The sequence below is a fragment of the Anabas testudineus genome, chromosome 17, assembly GCF_900324465.2.
Source record: "Anabas testudineus chromosome 17, fAnaTes1.2, whole genome shotgun sequence".
Lineage (NCBI taxonomy): Eukaryota > Metazoa > Chordata > Actinopteri > Anabantiformes > Anabantidae > Anabas > Anabas testudineus.
In genome coordinates, this window is record NC_046626.1 from 10,031,324 (window position 1) to 10,045,136 (window position 13,813).

Here is a 13,813-nt window from a genome sequence, read left to right on the forward strand (position 1 = left end):
TGCCGTAATCAAAGCCAAGGGCGGTCTAAGATAAAAATATTTGAGTGCAGAGTGTGTGACTTTTATTCTGGACTGGGCAGTGTATGTGATATATTCTATCAATAAGACTGAGCTTGCAGGGTGGATACTCCTATGTAGCATTACACAGTATGGGCATGTTTTATGTTGCCATGTTGACCTGGGCTGCTAGGCTGAATGGGATCTACCTGATTAAATGAAGGTTAAATAAAACTCCTGACGTGTTAGAGCCGCATCATGTCAACCAGTGTCAATATCAGTTTAAAACAATGAGAGGTCATAGTGAATTACTGTTAAACCAGTCAACACAAGGATATGAAATGAGACATAAGCATTGTTGATAGCTGGCATTTTAATAAAGCTCATAGGAATAAAAAAAACAACAACAAAAATCCATGAACAGTTGAGCATATTTAGTTAATTTGGAAAGAAAATGAATTCAGAGTTGGAAAAAATACTATGATTTTTCTCAGTATACTTACAATACCACAGTAAAGCCTCACTAAGACTTTAAACACCTCACCTCCTCAGCCACACGTTTCAACAACTTCTTTCTACAACGATACTGCTTCACCAGCTCACACTGCCAAGAAGGAAATGTCATTACAAAAAATACTTCTATATGCCAAAATATATCTGTACAGTGTCAACACATACTGAAGAAACACATGTTAAAAATGTAACAGTAATGTAAAAGTAAAGTAACAAGAATGACAGTCCTGAAGTGGAAAATCTTTGATTAGACTCGACGACAGTGGACAGGGTCTTGAAGTGCTATCATAGGTGTATTCATTTATTTACAAATGTGGACTATTTTAGGGGTAATCAGGATCTAATAGTAAAGACAATATCCACATTAAAGTGACGTTTTGAGAATCGTTTACAATCGTCAGTGGTGATTCTTTCCAATTCTTTTCATTTAACTCTAAATGGCAGACTGATGACACAGTGTGGCTTATCGGTCTATTCTACTACTGATGACAAGTCTTATCAGTGATGCTGTTGAGTGATCACACTTTTCGCATTTGTGGCACAATGAAAGGCCCCAAACAGCAACATACATGGTACACGTACGTGATAAATTATAAAAGCTACTTAAAAGCTACTACAAGCTGACTTGTTCATTTTGAATGGAACTGCCTTTATATACAAACTAATTTAACTTATATACGTATAGTATATTATGGTTCTCTCAATAAAATCTAAGACGCCTTTTTTAAAATATCTTCCAAGCATTATCAAAATGAAATAAATTAAGACTATTGCAGGTGCTTTCCAGAATCGATGGTCCTCCATTTTCTCAATCATCTCATCATTTCACACTTTTGGAAAGTGATTGCAATCACCAACTGAGGTATTTTCCCTCATTCTTCTTGGCACTTCTCTATACACAGACACACACACACACACACAAATTTGAGCAGTTTATAAGTCACATGTAAAAAAAACAAAACAAAAACACAAAATCATGCCTGTTTAGCAGCTAAGCTTTCATTACAAATGCTGCCTCTACCTGATCACAGATCAGATAGGCCACTGCCATGGAGAGGTTTGTCATCTGATCCAAGATTTGTGTATATATATACACACACACAACCTCTCCTCTATCACAACAGAAATATTCAACAGGCTCTGACAAAATGACACCAACACTCGGAGCGCACTCATGAGATACAAAACAAGCATAAGGCCACACATGATCAACTTAGAGGCGTGACATTCAGTGCTTCAGTGGTTCAACTAGGTAAGGCATTGGTCCGCCTATTATTTTCTTTTGTTTTGTTTTTTTTTGGCACACAAGAACACTGATACACATGCTGACAAGTACACACGTGTCCCATTTAAATTGTCCAGAGTGCAACAGCCAGCTCTGTATTGTAACGACAACATCTGTGAGGCCCACTCGTGTTTTACATTCCAGTTGTGATTTAAAACTGTCCCTTTAATGAAAAAGTTAAATCCACAAATTTGTGTGTAATTATTCCAGAGACGCATTTCCAAATGTTGCCCAACCATCTGCACTACTTCGTGTGTAGTTTTTTGGGCGTCCCTTGCTTCTTGGTCTGCCACAGATGGCTGGCAATGGTGATGGCATCCACACTAGCGGACATGGTTTTGGCTGGGATCTGGCTGAACTGCTTCCTGTCTGAGTTGTACTTGTACAGGCCCTCAATCATCTTGGTCGTGATGTTCTTCGGCCCAATGCCGGCCAGCTTGGTGATCTCCTCGGTTTCAGGATAGTAGGTGTACACGGACCTAAACTGGCATCCAGCGTCACGGAACAACACCAGGAAGTTATTGGCTTCAGATTTCTCCATTTCCTGCAGCAGAGAAAAAAAATTGAGAAAAAAACATTCCTAAATGCAAAATGTTTTCTTATTGCAAGAATAAATATAGACAGCCACATGAATGCAAAACATACATCAAGTATCTTATTTTTCTGCCCTTCGTTGACCTTGCCAGCCAGGCAGCAGTGAGCCAGGGCATTCTGGATGATGTGCTTGTTGGACTTTGCACTGGGCTCCTTATATAGTTTGGGTCCTGGAGAAAAGGAATAATATTGCAGGCATGAGTTATGTATGTTATATACAGTAAAATACCCATGATAATTCCCATTAAGGTAAGTAAGAAATATGTCTAATACCTGTGTACTCTGTGTTGGAGGGGGTAGAGGACGTGGTAGAGTCATTTTCCCAATCCTTCTCTCCATTACGACTACCAGCCGAGGGACAGGAAGAAAAACCTTCTGCAGAGTCCGGCCTGGAGATGACCACACATAACAAATGATACACACAAACATAACAACAAACACAACAAAGGTAGACAGAGTACGGAATGAAAGCATACACCAACAGATTGGACACAAAGACATGCACACACAGATATAAAACATGGTAAGAGATGTAGCAAAACAAGGTCAGACGCTGTGACACGATTCCTCAAACCCTGCCTGTTGTCTTGCATTAGATCATACTGGTCACACAGACAGAAAGGCATGTTCAGCCAAGCAAAGCCAAGTCTTGATGGTTACTGCAGGAGATAGGCGCAAGCACTTGCAGAGGAAACAGTGCACACAGTGGTAAAGCACAGAGCAGCCAGCATAGAGAAGCGAGCAAACAACAGCCTGAGAGCAACAGAGTAAAATACGAAGAGGATAAAGAGCAAGAAAACTGAGGCGGAAACAGCTCAGCCACGCGGATCCAGTGAACTTGAATAGAGAAGCAATCTATTTTTATGTGTCTGCTTCTAGCTTCTGAATCTAAAGTACGTTAAAGCTACAAACATCTAAATGGAGCCACATCTACACCTTTTCTGAGCTTTACTAACCTTCCCTTTCTTTCTCTGGGAGAGCTTAGAAAGAACGGGACAGGGGCGGGAGCTACTTTATTGCCCCTGAGGGATGCATGCAAAATAATGGGAAAAGGAGAGAGGGATAAAAGAGAATCGAGATGCAGAGTGTAAATTACTGTAAAACACTTCATACTGTAGGACTCAATAAAAGACTAAAGAGGATTATTAATGACACACACCAACTCAAAATCACAGCTGGGTTTCTTGTTTTCTGGGTTACATAAAAAAAATCTAGGTTGGGAGTTTTGTAATTTGAAGTGCACATAAAAATAGTAAAATACACTCACAACATTAAACTGTAACAAAAGGTTGCACTCAACCAAGTTGTGTAAGTTGAACATATGTATCTAAATTAATAGTTAAATAAACTTTTGTTTATCCAACTATTATGTACTATAACTCAGTTTTAGTGCAACCTTTTGTTTAAGTTGATTTTTTTAAGTGTAATAAAAGAAGACTGAACTACTCAAACCAACTGCAGTATTTGAAAAGGTGTTACAGATAAAATAAGTTTACAGATTTTACTTAAGTAAATTATACTTAAAGAATAAAATACAATACAATTGTAAGATGACTGTAAAGAGTCATGTCAGCTCATTGTACTATAAACTGTCAACCAAAGACCATGATGGTTAAAATAACTGGATATCACGAAGAGTAACCAACCAACAAGAGTCTACAGCAAACTAGATGCAAAATCCAACTTTTCATCATCTCTTCATAAGCTACTAACATGATGGGATCAGCAAACACTGTAGACAAACAATTACAACTAACTTTAAATGCATCTAATCTTGGAATAAGTGGTCTTAAAAGATGAGAACATTAAATGTTAGTGCATTTAAAGAAGGTTAAATAAGTCTATAGTTCAACCTACAGGCAGAGAGTGGGTCTTACCTGTTGTTCTTCCTGTTATCTGGCTGGTCTCTGTTATTGTCAGCCAGATTGAGTGATGCCAGAGAAACACTGGATACTGAAAAGCCTCGAGGACGGACCCCTGCAACAGAACAATGACATGGTGGTCAAGCGTGGATCAGTGGTCGTTGTGCAGTGACACTGTGTGTTGAGTGTTGCTCACCTGTTGCTCTGACAGGGGGAGTAGACGACTCCATGACATCCCTGTGGATGGACTTGGGACGAGGCTTCTTCTTGAGACTACCTGATCGAGGCTTGATGACTTCATTCATGTCCTCCATCAGTTTGAGCGTCTTCCTCCTCAGATATTCATTCTTGATGTATTCCTTTCGTGCTTTTTCTTCATCCTTCTTCTGCTGCTCCTCCTCTGCCTTCAACCTGGAGGAGGAGACACATATTAGAAACTAATTCTCTGAAGAAAAACCTACATCCATGCATTGTTTTTCCTTGACTTCAAACTTTTCAAAGGTGTTGCACTGATGCTATAAACCTGTGAACAGTATCATTTTATTTATAGCAAACTGAGAAGAAAAAGGTAAAAATGAAAAGAAGAATAAAAAGTAAGAAAGAAAGACGAACCGTGCAGCTTCTCTCTTCTGCTCCTGGTCCAGCTCCTGCTGTTGCTTCCTCTCCTGAGCCTCCTTCTCTCTCCTCAGCCGCTTCTCTAGCAGCGCTGCCTTTTTCGCTGCCATGTCTTCTTCCCCTTTCACGTCATCCTGGTGTTAGATCAAACATATAAACATAGTCTTTAAAAGGAAAAGACCATAATGTGTCATCTCCCCTAACAGACATCAAAGAAATAACAAGAGGATGCTATTAACTATTGATAGTTAAGTGACATGTTAGTTCATGTATCATAATCATATGCATTTATGACTTACACTGACTGACTGACATATTTGTGTATGTGATAATACAGGTGTGACTCCAGGAGAAGTCGACCTTGCACCACTACTATTGTCTCAGATTAGCTTATGGCTCAACAAGCACAACACTGCACATGTTGTGCCAGGTTAACACAGCACCGCGAGGCTATACAGACTGCATTATTAATGAAGTAATAATCAACTACATTATTTTGACCATTTGGGAGCTGCAAGGAATTCTAGGAGGGAACTCATGATGGAGGTGTTAGGTAACTAACTTAACTAACTGCTGCATGATATTGAAGAGAGTCGTCGTTCCTGGTATTAGTTTAGTGTTAGTAGAACATTTTACTACCTATAGGTGAGTACAGACTTCCAGTTACAGATCATATTTAGAGAAACTTCTCATGTTGACATGACTTATCATTAACAGAAGTATAAAAACTGTTATTAGAGTGAAAATATTATCTGACTTATAATTCTGTATTTACCTTGAAGAAGAAGCCACAGCACATCTTTTGATCCTCTCCTCCGGTGTCTCCTTCTCCTGTTATCTTCTGACCATGACCACTTGGAGGCTTCACCCCAGACAGGGGCACCTCCACCAGATCCTTCCTGTCCTGAGGGTCTCCTTTGACCCTGCTACCTGCAGTCCCTTGGATCTCAGACACTGGCTGACACAAAACCTCTGGTGTCCCAGACTGCTGGGCTCTTGCTTTGTCCCTTTCTTGCTGTTGATCATCTTTGTCCCTCTCTTTGGTTGCTTCTTTAGTAGGAGGCTGAGGAGTGCCAGCACTCTTCTTTGCCACTGTCTCTTCTTTGTCTTTAGTGTTGTCTTTGTTCTCCTCTTGCTTCTTCCTTTCCCCTGGTCCCTCATCATGGCCCAAGTAGGCAAAAGAGCTAAGCTGAGTTTGGCTGGTAGTGAAACGCCTCAGTCTAGGTAGGCTGTCTACTGAGGTGGGGGTGTTGAGCATTCTGCTGAAGGGGGTGACCTTCAGATCATTTGGGCGTGGGGTCCGAGGGGTCCTAGCGTGGAAGGAGGCCGGTCGTCGCTTGATGCCGGCAGGCGACTGATTGGGAGGTCGGGGAGAGCCAGAAGAAGACAAAATGGGAGACAGTGACCCCACTGAGCCTCGGCCTGATCCTCGGCCCGTCACGCTGCTGCTCCGCAACTCACGGAGCTGCCTGTGTGGAGATGGAGCAGGAGGAGGAATGACCCAGGCTTGTTGCTGTTCTCTCATGGCCATGATCTTCTCCTGCTGCTGGGCCAACCGCTGCATCTCTGTCTGCAGGAAGCCCAGTGACGTGTTCAGCCTCTCAATGGAGCGTGTGTATTCTGCAAGGTCAACTTCTCCTGGAGTCACACCTACACATACATATATATAAGATAGGTCAGTCAGTTAGTTAGTGTGAGTCATAAATGTTTATGACATACATTTATTATGAGATATAAGTTACTGTTGGGGTTTAATCACCTCCACCATCCTCACAAGGGGATTTGGGGGCTGCTCCATCTGGTTTGCACCTCTCAGCCCTTTCCATGGTACCCTGGCTGGTTTCTTTAGATGGTGTCAGTGGGTCTGGGGAAAGGGGTTCTGCTGTCCCTGAGCTGGAACTGGGGGGGGGCAGTGACTCCTTTTCTTCGCACTACATTCAGAAAGGCTGTTCTGCCCATCTTCTGACGATGCCGGGTAAAAGCTGCTTCCACCTGAGAAAAGTGAAAAGAGCAACATGTGAACATTTGGATTTTATTAAGCTATACCTCAGGTATCTTTGTTTGTGTTTATCAGTTGACCTTCTTCTTCTGGGCTTCTATGGCTCTGCGTTTCTCTTCAAGCTTCATCCTGAGCTGAATCATCTCTGAGGCTATGAGATGGGAGGGGTCCCTCAGGGAAGGTGTTACTGGACTAGGAGATGTGATTGGCAAAGGAGGTGTAGAGAACTGCAAAAAAAAAAAAAAAGTGCAAAGCTCATTAACATTTAAAGGTCAGTGTACACTAGTGCAAATTACATTTGTGCCAGGTAAAAATACAATAAATGTGTGAATAAATAAATGACACAAAGTAATTCACAAACCTGGGAAGAAAGGGTTTTCATTGGGTGTGTATACGGTACATTGAGATCTGAACTCTCTGGTGTTGTTCCTCCACTGCTCCTCCCCTCTAACTTCCTGAACTTCTGCTCCGCAAAGCTCGTCATTCGCACCATGCCTGCTCCAGAGCCACCAGAGGATGAGACGGGGCTGACGGTTTGAGATCTGGGGAGCGTGGGTGCTGAACTGGGACAGGGACTGCTCCTGTCAACTCCATCTCCCGTCTCACCCTCAGGATTAGTGTCACCCACCCCCTTTCTTTCTCCTTCCCGGTTTCTCTGCCTCTCTGGCCGATCAGGCAGAGGGCACGACCTGGTCATGGCCTCGCAGTCTGGATCTATATCTGAATAGTCTCTCAGAGAAGAGGAGTCCTCATCCAAGCTCTGGATGTCCTCAGTCCTCACATGGATGCCCGTGTCAACTTCATCAGTGGACACAGAGTTGGGGTCGTGGTCGTTGAGCTGAGCCTTAGCTGAACCCTGTTCATCACCTTCGCCCTGTGCATCTGGAGGATCTGAAGGTTCTGTACCATGGAGAAAAAAGCCATCATCTCCTTCACCCACGCCCAGGCTAGCATGAGGCCTTTCTGTGTCATGGATGATCTTCAGAGCCTCCTCAATACTGGGAGGGGTTGACGGGCTGATGTGTCCACTGTGGCTGCCATGGTGATTGTTGGAGCTGTGGCTGCAGTCTGGAAGGACTCCATTGGAGTACCTAGGGACAGAGCCAGGCAATATAGCTAACCAGCTTTGGGAGATTATGCTTTTCTCTTACTTACTCAAAGATAGATAAAGTGCTGAATGCTGATTTTTTTTTATCTCTCTCTCTTTGTCTTTTCATGCAGTTTTAACATGTTTTAATTTGGACGGATTTCATTAATAACAAATAATGTCTGGATTTCTAAGGGCCCTAACTATACAAAACATTAGATAGAATCACGCCTTTAATCTCAACACTGTGAATTATACAGTATGTGCATGGCGCTGACTCAAATGTATTTTTTTTGATTAAGTAATTAAATTTGAGCTATTTTATCATTTTGTTAAGTTTGTAAATGGTCAAAACTGACAACATGGCAATTTAGAGGATAACCATGCCCTCACAAAGCCCACTGTGCCGTACCTGCTTTGGTTCTTGACTGAGTATGTGTTGTTCCGCCCCAGAGGTTTGCGGAAGGTGAAGTCTTCATCCTCCTCTGGTATGTGTCTGCTCTGGCCATTTACATTAACGGGCATGAGGGAAAGGTGGCGCTTCATGCCTCCTCGAGATGCATAGTGAACTTTGAAGCCAAGACCTTCACTGCTGGCAGAGCGGGTCATGCGGTGAGAGGGAGCTTCACAGGGTGCCAAAGTTGGGTCTCCATCCAGAGGAATCTCAAAGGAGATTCCCCGAGAAGTGGAGCTGATGAAGGAAATGTCAAAGTTAGTTTCAAAGAGAAACAAGGAACAACTAAAAGATATGTAGCTCAGTGAAGAAAATGTAGGTCTGACAGATTTTATAAACTAACCGTTTTTCTTTGGGCCACGTCCCAACACAGCCATCCACGTATGACATGGAGGTAGATCTCTTCATTATACCTGTCAGAGACACAAAAGTGTTTTAAGCAGAAAGTATCCACTTATCACCTATTGGCTGCTAATTCCAGGTTACATTTTCAGAAATCTGCTGAAAACAGAAGAAGAAACTGTTCTTCCTACAGCACTTTAATGTTTTTCTCCTTGGCATAGGTATTTTGCTTGCCTTGTAAGTACCTTCAAATAAGAGCATAATCCAAATGACTAAATGTAAATATAAATGTAAAATATAATGTATAATTAACACAAGTTACAATATAAAGTAAGAGCATTGCTGCATTGCTGTAAATCAGCCACTAGAGGGCGTCTGGTTTCAACTGTATAGAAACAATGTATGCTGTAAAAAAACAATGTGATTTTTATCCATACTTAGCAAGCATATATATCTGTTAGGAATATGACTGGTAAAATCTATTAGATGTCTTTGCCTCCCAACAGATGTTACCTTCAGCAGGGATGGTTTCTGGACTGTCGGGACTGTCTGCATAGCTCTGTTTGATGGGACTGGACACAGGAGCCATGGTTCTACAGGATACAGGATCACAGGCTGCAGATGAAAACACAAGATATGGCAGATAATTATTTATTGGTTTATAAGTTTAGTTATTAAGAAGCATGCTGATATTACTGTCAAATATTCATCATCATTGAAAACAAATTGCATTCAGATGGTACCGTACCATTTGGGTCGAAGACTCTAGGCTGTACAAATGAGGGCTTCACCACTTCAAACCACCAGAACAGCTCAGCCATAAACACCAGGTAGTTACTCTGTAAGGCCACACAAACACACACCTTTGTGGTTAACTGTGGTTCTTTGTTACTGTTGTTAGCACAACATTTACCTCTCTCACCTTCTCCCTGGATGACTCTGTGAAGATGCTAGACGAGCTACAATCGTAATATAATGCAGCATTTTGACAGATCACTGAGGTCATGGCCTGCCAACTGTTGCTAGGAAACAGGCTCAGGTGTGTGTGTGTGTGTGTGTGTGTGCATGTGCACTCATATCTGTGCATGTTTCACTGTCTGACTTGTTTCATGTAAGACCCATACGCCACTTGAAAACTGCCAAAAGCACCATCTGGAGTTTGGTTTAAAATTTGTCACGTATGCATACATGGTTGCACAAAGCAGTGAGAGGGGGATTCAAAGCAGTGATAAACATATTCATGCTATAAACACACGACTCTGAAGGCCTATACAGATGATTTCATCAGTCGGAAACACACAAACGGACCAGTTTGTTTCTTTCTAGCAGGGGTGAAAAGAAAGAAAAAAACAAAACAAAAAGAAATTTCTATTCTTCTATACAAGTCTGTTGAAATTTCTCACATTGCTATTGAGAGAGAGCATAATGAACACCTCAGTAAGATAAACAACGTCTCTTTCCGTGTAATAAATTAAATGACTGGACACATACACACTGGTTAAGATTCTGCAGGCAGTGAGTCTGCCTGGGCGGTTTGCCAGAGCCTTTAGCTGCTCTACATGGGCAGTTTTTCACCCTCCTTTGCCTACTTAACTATTGTAGCACTATACAGTCAGTACACAGGCACACACACACACACACACACACTTTAAATCAAAGCAGTGCATGTAAAATGAAGAGAGAAGAAGTGAGTATGTGTGAACACTGTCTGTTATGGTGTTTTGAAGAATGGAAAGTCCCAGTCAGCTTGGACCGTGACTTGAATCTGAATGTTTCTACCCACTCTCTCTGTACGCTATTACCCACCCCAGCTCGGCTACTTCTAATATCAGGATGGCCCAGTGATGCTCTTAAGTTGTACAGTGAGCCCTTTTACTAATCAGAAGCAAATGTGTGTGTGAAGTGGGGAGATCTGTGCCTGCGGACCGAGGGAGTCAGCAGTTGTGCTGTGTGTAAAGTTCATAGATTTGTAGTTGGATAGAAACAGTGGGGATGTGGAGGGGAGAGGAACAACAGAGACAGGCAGAGATGGGTCAGGACTGGGAATCTGCCCCTGAAGAGAATCTCTTCTGTCTGTGAGAGGGAGGATAGCTGGCCTGCAGCGTCTGTACTAGAAAAGCACCAAAATACACAGGCTGTCATATTCAATTAATGTGGCAGCAAAGCAAAATGAGCTTCATATCCCTAATACTTCACACATACTCACACAAACAGACAACACAAACCACTGTAAGAACTAAGCCTTAGACTACACACACATTCATTATTACACTTTTCCTACATGACTCATTTTTGCCTGTTTGTAATTTCTCTCCCTTGCTCCTCCTTACTCCCAAAAAAAACAGCTCTCTGTGAAGCCACATCATATAAACATACGTTTATATTAATACTGAATACTGGCCTTACCTTTATGGATGCATGTGAGTAGAGCATGTCCTCCAGGCTGAAGTGACAGCAGTGGTTGAGGTTGTTCCTGCAGAACTCCTGCACCAGCTGGAGGTTGTACAGACTGTCAGCCAGAGACATGGTCTCCTTGAGGCAGATATCTGTTCAGCCAGGGGAGGGGTCAAACACAAACATGCACGCACGCACAAGGGAGGGGTGATGGCAAGGCCAGACAGGAAGAGAAGAAAAAAGATAAGGCATAGTTTATGTTTAAAGAAGAATAGATGAGAAGAGAATCGCCCTCCTTTTCCCACTACTATTTGAGCTATATACTGTAGCTAATTTAAACAAGTAGAATTTAAGTACACGACTTTTCAAACCGCCTTCAACTCCCTTCTAGATGAGTCACCACGATTTTTATTCCCTGACGTTACTGTAAGGACAGCTCATGAATGTGTAGGATGTCCGACAAGAGGGAACAGGCAATCAAACCTCACAGCAGCTGATTCCTCTGGAATGATGTCATTCCACACATTTGTGTACTTGTATGTTATGTTTAGAGTAACTCAAGCTGCCAGCAAGTGAATCTAAAGAAAATCCAACCTGCTTCCACATCTGGTTCACATGTGTATGAGCTCGCCGCGAGCCCAGTCTCAAAGCGCAGACGCTCAAGTTGTTTATCTTTGAAATAGCAAGCAGCTACTACGGATCTCCGTCACATGCCCCTCATGACCAATCACAACCCATCCCAGGGCATTTTTAGAAATGAGGGCGCAGTCGAGCTGAGAGGAAACTTTGTCTTTGCTTCTCTTTGTCTCGCTCGGCTTCTTCTTAAGTCATCATCCTCAACAGTCCGTTTACACCAGTAACGGCCAATGCAGAAACATAACACATGGTCAGCTTATTGTGAGGCGGTTAGATGGCTATAAAACATAACAAAATGCTATTAATTTGAGAGACAAAAAAAAAAACTAAACTTGGAAAACAAGAGCCAGAGGATAATAATAACTTTCTTTGTTTCAAGCACCCTATTCAAATGTATAGTGGCAGTTATAGCAGCAGTGAGAGAAGAGAGAGTCTTTTGTGCGGTCCAGTTGAGACAGAAAATCAGTGTGGTTAGCTCATTGTATGCCATTTATTTCTATTCTAAGTGTATAACTGAACTAACTTTGATCTTGTGTGTTTCACTTTGACAATAATTAAATAAAAGAGGGTGCGGTTAGTGAGTTACCAGGGTGGGTGTGATTACTATTGGCCTCACCTTCCAGTCTGACAGCCTGTGGGCAGTAGAGGTGCAGCAGGGCGGTGAGGGCGCAGCCATCTGTGTTGTCCTTCAGCAGGTTTTCCACCAGGGGGAGCGATGGGACGTTTCTCTGCTGGACGTGTTCCCTCCTGTAGCGAGCCTGAAACCACGGCAACAGCACACATACATCACCGTTACTTGTGTGTCTCTGAGGAGGCAATATTGGTATTGTGAATGTTACAGATGCACTTTTATCTGCATGCACGTGTGTGCGCGCACACATACACGCTCATAGTTAGGTGTTAATTTGAGGGATTTTACAATCAAATATAGCAGATTACACTGATCATGCAGACACAAACATCTACAATGACAAAGTGTAAGCATTTCAATTTAATATAGATATATATTAAATTCATATTAAAAGCTGCAACCGTAAAACTTTCTCTTTCATGTTGAGGAGCGGTTAGTTCTCTAGAGTGAGAAACTAAATGCACGCCAGCAAATGAATAGTTTCCAGCATTATACATGTAGATGTATACACTACTGTACAATTCACAGGCCATTGTAATGCTGTAGAGAAGAGGAGGCATGTGATTCACAGAGTAATAATAATCTGTGTTAGTGAATCCATCCTGTAAGCTGGTGTTCTATACTGTACTTCTGTGAGCCTATAAAAACCACAGCGACAGCACTGCCACACATGTATTCAGGGCAGCAGAACTCCCAGTTTGCCCATAAACATCCAGCAGTGGTGACATATCTGCATTTTACAACAGATATGCTGGAAACTTCTATCACAGCAGCTCTCGCTGTCTGACAGACTCTCTGTTTGTGCACTAGCCTCTGAGGAACAGAATGCCGGTTTATATAAACAAGTAATATAGTATATCCTTGCTATTGTTTTTTTACAGAAGCCAATTTAAAGTCATGCAACAGAAGAAAAAGGAAACAAAGCATAAAAAATGAAGTGCTAAATACACACTGTATGATCATGCAACCTGAATGGATGGACTCTTGTAGGTAGAGTTTTCTAACCTGACAGAGATGAAACTCACTATGCCTTTGAATCTGATTGCAGGAATTGGTTCAGGTTGGGGTGGGGGGGCTCTGGGCAATGCATGATGAGGCTCAGGGTCACATGCAAGGAGAAGTTGGGGTTGGGGTGTGGGGTGTGGGGGCAGATCATGGTGATTGGTGAATAGGTATTCTTCAGAATGCGAGGACTTACAGGTACTAATCTCCAGTACCATTTGTCAGGAGACTTGATGGTGGATGATGATTGGACAACAACAACAAGAACAAATAAGAGAGGTGTTAGGCCGACAATAAGGGGAAAGGATTTGGTACTACAGCTGAGACTGAGGGATCCTCTCTTAACACTGGAAATAGAGTAGCTACATGTTATATGTCTGCAAAGGCTGCACAATCTTCTAA

General features: G+C 42.3%; 1 protein-coding gene across 1 annotated transcript in view; it reads right to left on the minus strand.

Moving 5' to 3' along the window:
• Nucleotides 1-363: 363 nt before the first annotated feature.
• The window catches only part of camsap2b (calmodulin regulated spectrin-associated protein family, member 2b), a 28,486-nt gene continuing 15,036 nt past the window's right edge, over nucleotides 364-13,813 (minus strand). Inside the window, 17 exon segments of the mRNA XM_026374113.2 lie at nucleotides 364-2,339; nucleotides 2,441-2,559; nucleotides 2,663-2,778; nucleotides 4,267-4,366; nucleotides 4,448-4,662; nucleotides 4,864-5,000; nucleotides 5,642-6,516; nucleotides 6,626-6,773; nucleotides 6,775-6,858; nucleotides 6,946-7,092; nucleotides 7,227-7,956; nucleotides 8,365-8,643; nucleotides 8,750-8,819; nucleotides 9,262-9,363; nucleotides 9,497-9,587; nucleotides 11,155-11,294; nucleotides 12,395-12,536. Coding sequence (XP_026229898.1) covers nucleotides 2,040-2,339; nucleotides 2,441-2,559; nucleotides 2,663-2,778; nucleotides 4,267-4,366; nucleotides 4,448-4,662; nucleotides 4,864-5,000; nucleotides 5,642-6,516; nucleotides 6,626-6,773; nucleotides 6,775-6,858; nucleotides 6,946-7,092; nucleotides 7,227-7,956; nucleotides 8,365-8,643; nucleotides 8,750-8,819; nucleotides 9,262-9,363; nucleotides 9,497-9,587; nucleotides 11,155-11,294; nucleotides 12,395-12,536 — 3,795 coding nt within the window. The 3' untranslated portion in view covers nucleotides 364-2,039.